General features: G+C 51.4%; 1 protein-coding gene across 1 annotated transcript; it reads right to left on the bottom strand.

The window, feature by feature from the left end:
* Nucleotides 1-335: 335 nt before the first annotated feature.
* Nucleotides 336-11,415, bottom strand: SMIM38 (small integral membrane protein 38). The gene is made up of 2 exons (XM_063644623.1): nt 9,647-11,415; nt 336-8,165 (listed from the first exon to the last, which is right to left on the bottom strand). The coding sequence occupies exon 2, from the start codon at nt 7,490-7,492 to the stop codon at nt 7,337-7,339; it is 156 nt and encodes a 51-aa protein (XP_063500693.1). The 5' UTR covers nt 7,493-8,165; nt 9,647-11,415; the 3' UTR covers nt 336-7,336.
* Nucleotides 11,416-14,108: the final 2,693 nt, after the last annotated feature.

Raw genomic sequence — 14,108 nt, 5'->3', positions numbered from 1 at the left:
CAAAAGGAGACCACGTGACCCAAATTTCCCCTCACGACAAGCAAACAAAGATGCTCTTCTCAAGCAGGACATCCCAAGGGCCTGGAGATCCCCTCCCAGGAACCAAAGACAAAGACTAGACTTTTCTTTGGGTCAGATTAATTCTTTACTACACTTTACTACATCCTGTCCTATAAACAGGATGACCAGCCATCCCAATGTGGCCAAGACCCTCCCCATTTTAGTGTTGAAAGTCCCATGACCCAAGGAACCCCTGCACCCCAATTACTCACCCTACATGGAGGCACCCACCATCGCCACCCGCAAAAAATGCAGTGGCTTTTTTCTGTGTCTTCTTGGCTCCATGGTAGTGACAGGTCCAGGAGCACAGGACTTGGCAGCCGTGGGGAAGGAGAGTCAGCGTCTGTGCTCTGAAAGTCCAAGTAGAGTCCCCAGCCCACAGTGGTCCCCGGCCACAGCCCCTCCAGCAAGGCTGTTCCCCTAGCTTATCTAGGCCTCCTAGTCTCAGCAACATGGCAAAGCCACCAGCTTCCCCTGCAAGTCACCTGGGCCCCCAGGCCGGACACCAGCTTTGTGTGGGCTTCTCCACCAGCCTCGACACTGTCAGGGTCTTGTGTCCATAATAAATCTTGTCTACAGCACCCATGGCAATTGCACATGAAAACAGACTAAAGGAAATCACTGTGAGCCCTAACTTGATCACCCACAGTGGCCAACCATGTTTCTGCTCTTTATGTTGCTCTTATAAATGGGGTCTTTCATGCTTCTCATCTCCTAGTGGATTGCTGTGTGTATGGTTTCTCTGTATTGATCTAGACCCACTCACTTGACTGAATTCTGGTATTAGCATTTGCAATTGCTTTCGGTTGACTCTCTTCCATTTTCCAAGAAAATCATCCATCTCTCTGTAAATAATTATTTCCTTCCCAGTGTTTGCACCTCTGATTTCTTCCACTTTTCTAATTGTTTTTCTAATATCCAACCATCCTTGCATTTCTGGAATCCATTCCACTCAGTTGTTGCAATGATTTACTCCCCTAATGTGCTGCTTAATTCAGGGACTTAATATTTTTACATCAATGTTCCCAAGCAACACTGGCGTGTGTTTTCTCTTTCCACGCCATCTATGATAGATCTTGGCCTCAATGATATGCTTGTTACATAAAAAGAAGTTAAAAATGTTCCTTCTTTTATCCTTTAGAACAGTTTAAATAGTGTTTAATTACCTGTTCGTTTTTGGTGTGGTTGGATCCTCCTATAAAACATTCTAGGCCTGATACCTTTTTTTTTTTTTTTTTTTTTAAGGACAGTTGACTTTGACAACTTTCTATTTCTTCTATGGTAATCAAGTTGTTTAGACTTTACATCTCTTTTGGAGTCTTTTTTTAAATAAATTATATTTTCTATGTTTTCAAAGTCTCAAAATCATTTACGTATCCCAGTGCCAGTTTCCTGTGGTTATTTGCCATTTTATATCTCTGTGGTTGTTTTCCCCATAGACTTTTACTTCATTTATGTGTTCTTTTTTCTTGATAGGATTGACTAGCAGCATCCTTTTTCATGCCCCTCAAAAATCTGGCACTTGGGTACATTTGTTAATTCTATCACTTCTTAATGCATATATTTCCTCTCTTATCTTTATTTCTTCCGTTTTTCTTAGTTTTGTTCTATTATGTTCAATATATTGAGCCATATGCCTAATCCATGTTTTCATTCTTCCTATTTGTTAATATGAATATTTAAGGCTATAACTTTCCCTTCAAGAATTGCTTTAGCTGCATCTCATAGGTTCTGATTTGCAGTCCAAACATTATCACTCAACCCATTTATGCCCAGTGTTCCATTATTGGAATGCTAAGCACGTGGGAGTTATTTATATATCCTACTGCTCAAGGTCATCACCAAGGTCTGATTGCAAAAATTCAAAAAATGGCAACCTCAGGCATAAATGGACTAAGAACCTCCTCCAAGAAGCTCCCTCCTGTGTTCCTCTAACACACCATGCATTCACCCACCACCCTTTTACTACATTATGAAGGTCCAGCACAGCACTGTCCATAACAAAATAATATAAGCTATCTATGTGATTTTAAATTTCCTAGTAGCCATATTAAGACCTATTAAAAGGAATAGGTGAATCAACCTAAATGCCCATCAATGGTAGACTGGATAAGGAAAAAGTGGTACATATACACCATAGGATACTATTCAGCCATAAAAAACAATGAGATCATGTCCTTTGCGGGAACATGGGTGGAGCTGGAGGCCATTGTCCATAGCAAACTAACACAGGAACAGACAACCAAATACACATGTTCTCACTTGTGAGAACACATGGTCACATAAAGGGGAACAACAAACATTGGGGCCTACTTGAGGGTGGAAGGTGGGAGGAGGGAGATGATCAGATAAAATAACTCTTGGGTACTAAGTTTAGTACTCAGGTGACAAAGAATCTGTACACCAAACCCCCACGAGTTTACCTGTATAACAAACATGCACATGTACCACTGAACCTAAAATAAAAGTTAAAAGTTAAATAAAATATCATGGCCGATAAGTAATGAAAATAAAAGAAACAGGTAAAATCAAATTTAATATTTTATTTAACACAATCTGTCCAAAATAGTATCATTTCAATGCATAATCAATATAAAACCATTACTAATGAGATTTTACCATTACTAATGTGCCAAGTCTTCAATAGCCAGTACATATTTTACTTAAATCATATCACAATTTGTGGTGGCCACATTTTTACTATTCAATAACCACACATGCTTAGTGCAGGTCTAATATCTGTTTCCAGGTCTCTCTGCCCACTACCCTTACCTCCCTGACTGCAAGCTACCTGAGGGCAGGTGCTTTGCCTTATTCAACATTGTGTCTGTGGTGCCTTGAATACTGCAAGTATGCAATGAATGCTTGCTGACTGCTTGCAGATGGGGTTGCTCAAACAGCAGACATCTATGTTCTCACAGTTTTGGAGGGTGGAGTCGGCTGGTTCTTCGTGAGTCCTCTCGCCTTGGCTTGTGCATGGCCATCTTCTCCCTGTGTCCTCACCTGGCTCTCTGTGTGTGTGTGTGTGTGTGTGTGTGTGTGTGTGTCTGGGTCCTAATCTCCTCCTCTGATTAGGACACCCATCCTTTGGATTAGGGCTCACTCTAATGACCTTATTTTAACTTAATTACCTCTGTAAAGACCATATTTTCAAATATAGTCTCATTCTGAAGTATTAGGCATTATGGGTTCAACATATGAATTGTGGGGGAGACGTTCCAGCCCTACCACTATCCTTTTATGCCTTTTATGTATCTGCTGTCCATTATCATTATTCATTTATCCATCAACTCTTCACTGTCTCCATTCCATGGGCTACAGTTTGCATCTGTGGCTACCAGCTGTGAGCAGAGGCATGTTCCCATGTGTCTCTAAGAAGGAGCGTGTCTGTCTCAGCCTTAGATTTCCTTATTAAAACATTTTCTTAGGAGGCCCCAAGGAGCCATGGGGAGCCATGGAAATCTCCAACCTCTGACTCCAGACTGGAGCAGCCAAGGACAGCTTGACTCAGCTGCTATTCCTGAAGGGCAGACAACAGCAAAAGCAGCACACAAGGGTACCACAAAAGATGCCCAAATATCCAAAATAGGGTCCAAGACAAAGACCATCATTACAAAGAATGGCCAAGGGGCCCGTGGCAGAGACCACCCAGTTGCCTGCCTGATCGCCATTTTGCCTCTGATTCTTTATAACAAACTTGGCATTCGGGACGGCAATGAGACCAGCTAACAAACACCACTATCTCTCAGCCTCCTGTGCATCCAGGGATGCCACGTGACATCATTCTGGCTTATGAGATGGAAAACTAAGGGTGTCTGGGGACGTTGCTTTCTGTCTCTGTCACCCTTTCCTTTCTCTTCCTGCCTGGAACTCATGTAAGATGCCTGCAGTAGCAGCAGGTTTCTTGTAGCCATGAAGATCAAATAGATGTGCTAAGGGTGGCAGAGCAGAAATATGGCAGGGTCTGAGACCCTGATAACTTCATGAAGCTGTCACGCCACAGCCTGGGCATGCCAAATGCCAGACTTCTTGCTACATGAAGAAAGGAAAACAAAATACTTTTAAAGCCTCTCTTTCTTAAGCCACTGTTCGTCTACGTGTCTGTTACCTGCAGCTGAATGCATCTGCTGCCTGAGATATGGCCAGGGCACACCCTCTCGTTCTTTCAGATGCCATGGCCTGATTGCCTGTTCTGAGCCAGGCACTGCATCGCAAGGCTGGAGATGCTGACACGTGGATGCAGAATACATGAATTCATCAGAATTGTGTCCATTTTCCAGGAACAGAAACCAATGAAACAGGCTTAAGAAAAAGAAAAGAAATTATGGACCAGCATAACTGAGACAGGGAGTCGGAGGAGGTTGGCAGAATCTTCCCTTCCACCATCTTTCCAGGTGGCTGTGTTCTCATGGGGCTGCCTCGAGCTTCTGTCCTCCCTGCCAGGCAGCCCCAGTAGAGCAGTCTGTTCTGACCCCTGGCTCCAGCAGAAGTCCCAGGATTCTGAGGCCGGGCACAGTAGCTCATGCCTGTAACCCCAGCATTTTGGGAGGCCAAGGCAGGCAGATTACTTGAGGTCAGGGGTTCGAGACCAGCCTGGTCGATACAGTGAAACCCCATCTCTACTAAAAAATACAAAAATCAGCAGGGCGTGGTGGTACACGCCTGTAATCCCAGCTACTCGGGAGGCTGAGGCAGGAGACTCACTTGAGCCCCAGAGGCAGAGGTTGCAGTGAGCCAAGATTGCGCCACTGCCCTCCAGCCTGGGTGACAGAGTGAGATTCCATCTCAAAAAAAAAAAAAAAAAAAGGCCAGGCACAGTGGCTCACGCCTGTAATCCCAGCACTTTGGAAGCCGAGGGGGGCGGATCGCAAGGTCAGGAGATCGAGACCATCCTAGCTAACACGGTGAAACCCCATCTCTACTAAAAATACAAAAAATTAGCTGGGCGCGGTGTCAGGTGCCTGTAGTCCCTGCTACTTGGGAGGCAGAGGCAGGAGAATGGTGTGAACCCGAGAGGCGGAATTTGCAGAGTCGAGATCGCGCCACTGCACTCCAGCCTGCGCGATAGAGTGAGACTCCATCTCAAAAAAAAAAAGAAGAAGAAGTCCCAGGATTCTGGTTCACTGGACCAAGAGGTAACCTCAGGTATGTGTGTAGGCGCCATCCTACACACCCATGTGGACACGCAGGCCACACACAGGTTTACACAAAACTCTACAACTGACAAGACATCGGCACATCATATGAACATCTAACTCCTTCCATCCAGCGTGACCTGGTTTGCCCAGGACTGAGGGGTTTTCCAGGACGTGGAACTTTCCATTTTAAAACCAAGACAGCCCTGGGCAACCCGGAACAGCCCTCCTAGCTCCGTCGGTACGTGCTCATGACAACGATGTGATTTTTCTTCTTTAAAGAGATCAATAAAACTGTACAAGATCATGTTTTTAAAAAGCGAACAATATTTTCCTTAGAGATCAATGAGAACATACTTCCTGACAATCCTACGATCAGGCGAGAATATTCAGGCAGAGCCCTGGGCTGCCGGTGGGGGTGGCAAGTTGTCCGTGACACGGGGGAGTGACCATAGAGTTTTGCTGGCCTCTGGCTGATATAACAGAGGCCAAACTGAAATGGAGCATGGTAGCCCCTGCCCCTGTGCAGACTTCAGAGCGTGAATGAGAAGGGACCCTCTGCGATAGGTCATCTTCACGTCACCCCCTGGACACCTTGAACTCTTGGTCAGTCCCACCCCAGACAGTCTCGGCTCCTGCTCACCAGCACCCCCATGTCTGTAGCTCTCTTAAACGGAGGATCTGAGCACAGCAAGTCCCGCAGAAACCAAAAAAAAAAAAGTTTCCTTGGCATAGGTGAGTCTATCGGGTGCCGCAGAAACAGTGATAACAGCGTTTCTGGTCCTCACCTGGGGTCATTCAGCCAGGATACAGCAAGGCAGAGGCTCCCGGCCAGTGCCCCACTCCATGCCCACCCTGGGGGTCCACTCGCCCCAGTCAGCAACACCAGCCCTGGAACCACCATCTAAGCCCCTGCTCTTGCTGGACGCCCCAAGTCCTTTCAGAATTCACAGGAATCAGCCCCTCGGCAAGCTTCGTGTTCAGAGGACTTGGCCCACATTCCCCGAGCGAGCATCCCTGGCACGCCCATCACCTCCCAGGGAGCAAGATGCTGCCACATCACCAGGCCCAGCCTCCCAGGGACGATATCTGGTTCGATGCTCCTCCCTGGAGCTGCCGCCCATCATCCCTTCCATCTCACAGTTCCACATGTAGTCAACAGCCCTCGCTGCAATCCAGAGTCTGCTGGAACGATCACAGGAAATACAGTGTGGAGCTTGGACATGGGTGTTTGCCGAATTTCCCCCAAGAGGCTTGAATGTAGAGCCTCTGAGCTTCCCCAAGCTGTAGGTTAAGTCACTGGCATCACCGCTAATGTGCTAGGGAGGTGGAGCAGGAGCACTGGATGCTTGGCCTCAGATCAATTTCCCTGCCCTGTCAGCCTTCCTGGGCACATCCCAGCCACACATTTGCAGGAACAGATGAACAGAGGGCATTGGTGGGTCCCTTGGCTTGTCCCTTAAATTGTCGCCTACATGATGTCCTGCTGAGGGAGGGAGGCAGGGATCATTGTGCCCTAACTGAGGTTCAGACCCCGTTAGAGAGCGTGCAGAGGGTCAACAAGAGCCAAGTGCGTCTGGCTGGTCAACTCAGCCTCACAAGTGCGTCTTGAGACCCTTCCCAGGGGTCTGCTCTGGAGAAATCAAGACAGCCATCTGCACTTATCTTGTCCCTTGGGAGGCAGGAGGAGACTAGTTATGAGGGTGGTGAGCTGAGACAGGACATGGCCTTTGGTAACAGGGCTAGCTTGTGATGGGGTCACATTTGTCTTTGTGGCCCCTCCACCTGAGTCCTCTGGCTTACCCAGCTCTTCCTGCAGGCATATTTATAAGGAATTGGAGGCAGAGAAGGTCTTAAAGCAAGACCCACCCCCAGGACCACTCCCTGCAACCAGGGACCCCAGAACCTGGTGATGGACCTGCAAGGCCAGCCCCTCCGTCTCCCCACATGGCCAGCTGCCTGTACGGGACAGCCCTGGTCAGTCTGGGCAGGCACGATCCATCTCAGGCCTCTCTGAGCTCCTGCCCCAGGGTTGGGAAATGGGGGTCATGCGCCTGCCCTGCTCCCCTCCCTTCCACCACCACTGGAAGGGCCGGCTGAGTCTCGGGACAGGGCTCGTGGAGGCCGCAGCCTGCAGAGGCCTAGTCCTGCTTGGGTTTCTGGGGCCGCCGCTGGGCCAGTCTGTAGTCAATGTAGGTCCCGAGGCAGGACCACAGGATGAGGCGTGCTAGCAGGATCACCACCAGCAGGGCCAGGAGCGGGTCAGGGCCAAAGCTGCCACCTGGCCAGGAGGTCATGCCTGAGGTCAGCCCCAAAGGGCAGCAGCAGCCTGTGCCCTGGAACCGAGATGCAGTGGAGCCCTGCCACCCTAGCCTGGCATTGCCAAGTGGCCGCCGTGCAGACCCAGGTCAGGAAGCTCCGTCCAGCCTGGGGCCTCTGCAGCCGGCGCCCCCAAGGGACCGCCCTGTTCTCTCCGGTGCCACCAAGCAGGCCAGATCTGCCTGCCAGACTCCAGCCCAGGGCCTCCCTGGCATGTGAGAGGACAGACTGGGGACGACAAGCAGCCTCCTTGGTCAAGAGGCCCGTGTACCATTCATCCAGAATTAACCACTCTCTGTGCTGACAATGACAGCATTGTCCAGGGGCCTGGGGGGCGGGAGGCCGCCGGGAGCCCGCCCCCCTCGCTGTCCCCGCGCCCCCTGCTCGCCAGGGCTGACGTAATCTGCAAACATCCCCGGCGGCAGCTGCTGGGCGAAGCGGCCACCTCCTCCCGGCGCTTTCAGCAGCCCACGCGGCTCTTCCGGCCCCGCCAGACAATTGGGCCCTTTCTCTCCCCAATTAGCTATCACTTCTGGAGGCCGCGCCGTCCAGCGACGGCCCACGGTCTCCGCGGCAGCAGGCCCGGGATGGGGCGGGGGCCGGGAAGCTTGGCGGGGAGGCTGGGGCCACCGCGGGGAAGGAGGACGGAGCCTGTGGATGAAAAGCCAAGGAGAAAGGGGGAGAAGATGAGGACAGGCGGCCGCAGCCCACAGGCGGCCCCAAACACAGCTCAGCAGCACAGGTACCACGCTCCAGGCCTCTGATGGCAAGGGGGTCAGCGTGAGAAACAGGCTTCATCTCCCAGGAAGGGGACCGGTGGACCCCCAGCAGCACCTCCCTCCAGCTCACCCCCCCACCCCCCATCAAGAAGCCTTAGATGGGACCCGTAGGCCTAAGCTGGAGCACACAGGCCTGCAGGGTCCCCTGACATCCTCACAGTCACCCTGGGCCTGAGGCCAGTCCTGCCTTCTACTAGCTGAGTGACCTCGGGCAAGTTGTGCAACCTCTCAGAGCTGCAGATCCTGCATTAGAAAGTGAAGCAAATATCTCCTGCTTTGAAGGATTAGGGGAGAGAGCGCTTCTCAGGGGCCAAGCCCAGCACCTGGGCACAGAGATCCTGGCCCCTGCCTCTCAGTGGATGCCTTCAGAAAGGCCTCCACGTCTTTTCTGAAATAACAGTGTCTGCCCAGCCTTCTCTGACTGCCACACGCACACGCACACACACACACGCATAACATGTATACACATGTGTGTGCACAGACTCACACGTGTGCACACACAATAAGGACACATTGACCTCTACAGGCTCTGCCCCTCAAGTCCAGCTCTGGCCTCTCACAGCCGAGTTTCTGTGGGTGAGAGATAAACCGCCAGCACTGCCCCCTCTAACTCCAAGCCTACATCCTGTAAGGCAAAGGGGCCCCAGTTGGAGCTAGGGGGCTGAGCGTGAGGAACAGAGGTCTCTGGAGGCTGGGTCCTGGGAGTCCGGCCAGTTCTCACCAGGAAATGTCCAGCCTCAGCTACAGAGAACAGCAATGGGGGCCTTCCTGGCCGTAGGGCTCTGGGGCCCATCGCTGGTCGCCGGAAGCCAGCTCTTCAGTTTCTTCCCAGTCCACAAAATGAGTGTCCTCCGTGCCAGGCCTTTCCAGAAGGTTCAAACAGGACCACACGTTCAAACGGGAAGTGGAGCGCGATGCTAACTCACCTTGGGCCAGGCACCTCCTAACCTGCCTTCCTGCAGCCACCCTGGAGCCCCTGCCTGGACTGGCAGAGGCTGTCTGGGAAGCGTGCCTGGCCCTTCCTCCATCCGTGGTGTGCCCTGCACCCACTGGGCTGCCCAGCGCCGCTGTCAAAGGCCACTCACTTAGGGAACGTTTAGCTCTGGGCTTATTTTCCACGCACAGAGGTTTGAAGATCACTTCAAACATAGGTGGGGAGTTAGCTATCTGGACCCCGTCATAGAGTGAGTCATCAATAGAGCATTTGCTTGATGGGGCCTTCCACAAGGCCAGGAAAAGTCCTGCTGACTTCCTGGGGAAGCCCATCTGCATATGGGGTGAGGGTCCCTAGACGGAAGCAGCTGTGCATGCAGGGAGGGGGCAGAGGCTGCTGCCAGCGGGCATGTCCCTTACCTGAGAGGGCCACCTCTCCAGGTGACATGTCTTGGGGGAGCCGGGGCTGTCTGCTCCCGCCAGAGGTGCTCAGCTCAGGCCACACCAAGCAGGGCACCTCCCAACCTGGACAGGTGGGGACCAAGGTGGCCTTGGACAAAACTCTCTGTGTTTGCCAAGCACCCAATCGGACACAGAGAGTCAACCACGCCCCAGTCACATGGTATCCACATGCAGGGGTCAAGGAGGCCCGGCCCCTCCCCCTCAGACGTCCCTGGGCCTCTGGGAGTCAGCAAGGACGAGGACGGCGTGCCCTTCGAGAAAGGGAGAGAGTGGCCTCCTCCTGGCGGTGTCCAGGCTCGGCTTCTCCAGAGAGGGGGCTGCTTGCTAGATAAAGTGGCCGGGGCCACAGGGAAAAAGTGAGTGACCATGAGTGTGCCGCAGACACAGTGCGCCGACAGCATTGCAGCGTGGGGACTGTGAGACCTCCCATTCTCGGGGGAAACTCTCCAAGTCCCCCCACCATCAGCAGTGATGTGGTTGGGGCCGTGACCTGTGCTGGAAGCCTCCACCAGCTCCTGCACCTCACCCACTGCTGCCCTGCACCTTCGCTTCCAGTAGGACCCTTCTCCAGGGCGTTCTGGGCCACAGGAGCCACCCCAGTGCACAGAGACCCGAAGGCCCAGGAAGTTCCCTCCCCCAGGCAGCCCTTAACCTAAGGCTGACCTGGGCAGGGCGTAGCCCGGGTTCCCTGCTTTGCACCAGGACAAACTAGAGGCCACTCTGAACCCCCAGAGCTCCCCCTGAAAATCCCAGGGACGTGCAGCTGTGCCTGGAGTCACCCCCTTCCCAGACTGCTCCCCTTCATCTTGCCCTCCCTGCTCCTCCCTCCTGTGTCTCCCCGTCACACCACCCCGAGTTACCTGCCTGTGAATATAATCCAGGATAAGCGTGACAAGCGCCTCATCAGCGCAGACCCAGACCCCACCAATGGGAACGCATGGAGCTGGGTGGTGGTGGCTCCCAGCCCCAGGCCTCTGAGGATGGATCCGGGGATGCTCCCAGCCCCGAGCCTCTGAGGATGGATCCGGGGATGCTCCCAGCCCTGGGCCTCTGAGGATGGATCTGGGGATGCTCCCAGCCCCAGGCCTCTGAGGATGGATCTGGGGATGCAAGTTGCCATCGGGACCTCAAAGAGCCAAGGCATCTTCCTGTACCCAAATGTTCAACGTTGACAGAGCAGTGAATGATGCACCCTCACTCACTGTTTCCTGATGAAATGCTTGGCAGAGGAAACCTCTCCACAGGTGAGCTCCGTGGGGAAGGCCTGGAGTGGAAGTAACAAGGAGGCGCAAGTTCTTGCCCCCAAAGCCTGGTCCTCGCCCAGGACCAGCCCTCAGTATAGGTGACAACCTGGGACAGAGCCCCAAGAACCTTGTGAACAGCTTCCTGTAAGCCCCAGGCAAGCTGGTCTCCACTGAAGCATCACTGGGCCTCAGTTTCCACCCCTCAATAAAACGGGAAAATAATCCTAGCACTTTGGGAGGCCGATGTGAGAAGGTTCAGGAGTTCGAGGCCAATGTGGGCAACATGACAAAACCCCATCTCTACAAAAAAAAAATACAAAAATACAAAAATTAGCTGGATGTGGTGGCGCACACTCGTTGTCCCAGCTAGCTAGGAGGCTGAGGTGGGAGGATCACTTGAACCTGGGACGCAGAGGTTGCAGTGAGCCATGATCAAGCCACTGTACTCCAGCCTGGGCAACACCTTATCTCAAAAAAAAAAAAAAAAAAAAGGTTCCCAGCTTCTGCAGCTTCTGCAAGCAAGGCTGGGGATAAGAGTGCTTTGCAGGGGAAATCCTTGCCCAAATGTCATAGAGATGAGCTGGACTTGGCTGACTCGAATGCAGGACCCAGGAATAACACTGAACGCCCTCCCCCAGGGACCACCAGTCACATCCCCCAGGGCCTCAGTGCGTTGGTTGGTTTTGTTTGTTATTTTCATAGCACCAACATCCTCTGAACTCTTCCATGTGTTTCTAGAACTCGAGCTCTCACCGAATCCCCCAGGACTTAGCACGGTTCCAGGCACCCAGAAGACTTTCAGCAAGGACGGCCACGTGCATCGGAGCTGGGAGGCCAAATTAAAAGAAGCACGTGTTTGCCTTAGACCAGATTCCGCCAAAATTGTAAAACTACCACCTACAGCCTTGTTGATAGTGAGACATTCTCAGACATGTCAGGGTCCTGTTGAAAATCATTTTTTTTCTTTGTTTCTTTTTGCAACAGCAAAATATGCTTGCTTTGGCCAAAAAAAAAAAAAAAAAAAGGCAACCATGGCAGAGATGGGTGAGTTGGGAGAGCATGAACATCATCAACTCTTACTTCTGCCAGGACAGAGCACAGGACATGAGGACCCCGTCCAGGGCCCACGGGGAGCCTGAGTTCCCACCCCATGAAGGCCTGTGGCCCATCACCTCTTCCCCTGAGAATGCTGCATCTCAAAACCCCAGCCGGCGCAGGCTGCCGAAATCAACAGAACATGCATTTCAAACCCGGTTTCCACTGAAATGCTCTCTACACACAGACGGGCGAAAATTAATTTTCTTTCTTCCTGCGCCACAAAAGCAGATTAAAATCACGAACAGTGGGACGAGTGGGGGGAAGTGGAGGGCTTCCTCATTGAGGGAGACCCCTGCCCGGGCGGTTTCTCTCCCTAACAAGGGATGGCCTCAGCCGTCTGAAACGCCCTGCTGCAGGCATAAAGCCCGACCCAGGAGAAGGCACTTGAGAAAAAGGACGCCGCTGCCCTCCCAACGGTTGAAAGCTGGTATGTAACTTTGCTCGGGGTGATCAAACAGCTAGTCAAGGACGCTGTCAGGAACAGAATGAAATTCCAAACAAATTAGCCATGTCCAAGAAGCCAATACAACACCGGATTAAGGCTCACAAAGAAAACACAATTTATTCAGCCTACCTTGTCAGAATTCTTAATAACCCCCCTTCCTTTTCCTCACCTCGGGCTGAGTCCCTGGGTGTGAAAAGACAAAGTGAACCCCACTCAGGACGCTGGGCTACAAGTACTTAGATGCGCTGGATGTCTAGTGGAGCATAAGCATTTACAAAATCGTATTTTTAGGAACATTTCAGCAGGGGCCATCCACAATCGCGTAGGGAAGGCAAGCTGTCCCCAAGTCCCACTCACATCTGAATAAGTGGGTTCATACATTAGAATACAGGAGGAGGGGGGCAGAAACAGGAATATTAACCATTTCAGCTTAACTCTTTGGGGTTTTAGTAGCATCCCTGCCATCTCCTCAAATGAAGTGTGTTCTGGCGGAGGTGCCTGAAAGCTCTGTCTTCGTTTGAACATGATTTTATCTTTTAAGGCAACAAGTAGGTGAACGGTAACCGTCGCCCTTTGCAAATCCTAACTGTCCTCCATGACAACTGATTAATATATTCAGCAGCCCTAAAGACAATATCTTTTTTTTTTATCAATGAACCCAGACGGCTTTCACAGCCGACAAACGCTCTTTGAAAGAGTTAATAGGCAGAGGTTTGTGCGGACTCTGGAGCAGGCACCTTTGAAGGGTCCCGGGCCTCCTCCTTGTCTTAGGCTGTGATGATGTATCTGGTTTGCCCAAAGGCCTCAGTGAGAGTATGGGGCCCTTTCTTTGTCCCCAGAGAGGGGGGTGGAGGGGCCGGGGAGGGGGAGTTTGCTTTGCAGCACCGAGGCATTTGCAAGAGATAAAGCCGACAGGGAATTTGAAGGGGAGTTGGGAGGAAGTGATTGGGCCATTACTCTGAGACGGAATGTCAAGATGCTTGAGAAATACACAAAATAAAGATTTTCCCAGAAATTTTTTTAAAAGGAGATGACCTAATGGTATTAAATTAAAAAAAAAATAAATAAAAGAATTGCACTAAGCTTGGGGAAATCTCTGCCATTTCCCAAGCCTAGATTCTCTCTTGATTTCTAAATAAAACAAGAAGGCAAGCGGTGGAGACAAGGACGGAGACACGTTTGAGACCTGCCATGGGCACACAAAATGATTTTTGCGAGAGTGGGCAGGAGTGTGCCTCGGAACAGGACCCCAGACCAAGAACAATGGGATGAGAACCCCATGATGCTCCAGGGCTCTGAAAGTGGGACCAAGCTACTGGGAGGTGCCCTGCTGTCACCAAGTATGTGCCACAAGGAAAATATCCTGTCACCTTAGAAAGGCTGTGGTCTCCTTTAAGTTCCATATAGATTCTGGATATTAGACCTTGGTCGGATACATAGTTTGCAAAAATTTTCTCCCATTCTCTAGGGTGTCTGTTTACTCTGTTGATACTTTCTTTTGCTGTGCAGAAGCTCTTCAGTTTAAGTAGATCCCATTTCTCAATTTCTGCTTTTGTTGCAATTGCTTTTGGCATCTTCATCATGATATCTTTGCCCATGCCTATGTCCTGAAAGGCTGCCTAGGTTGTCTTCC

Source organism: Symphalangus syndactylus, chromosome 1 (genome assembly GCF_028878055.3).
Source record: "Symphalangus syndactylus isolate Jambi chromosome 1, NHGRI_mSymSyn1-v2.1_pri, whole genome shotgun sequence".
Classification (NCBI taxonomy): domain Eukaryota; kingdom Metazoa; phylum Chordata; class Mammalia; order Primates; family Hylobatidae; genus Symphalangus; species Symphalangus syndactylus.
The sequence above is the reverse complement of the archived record's forward strand: the minus strand, read 5'-3'. Positions and strand labels throughout refer to the sequence as shown.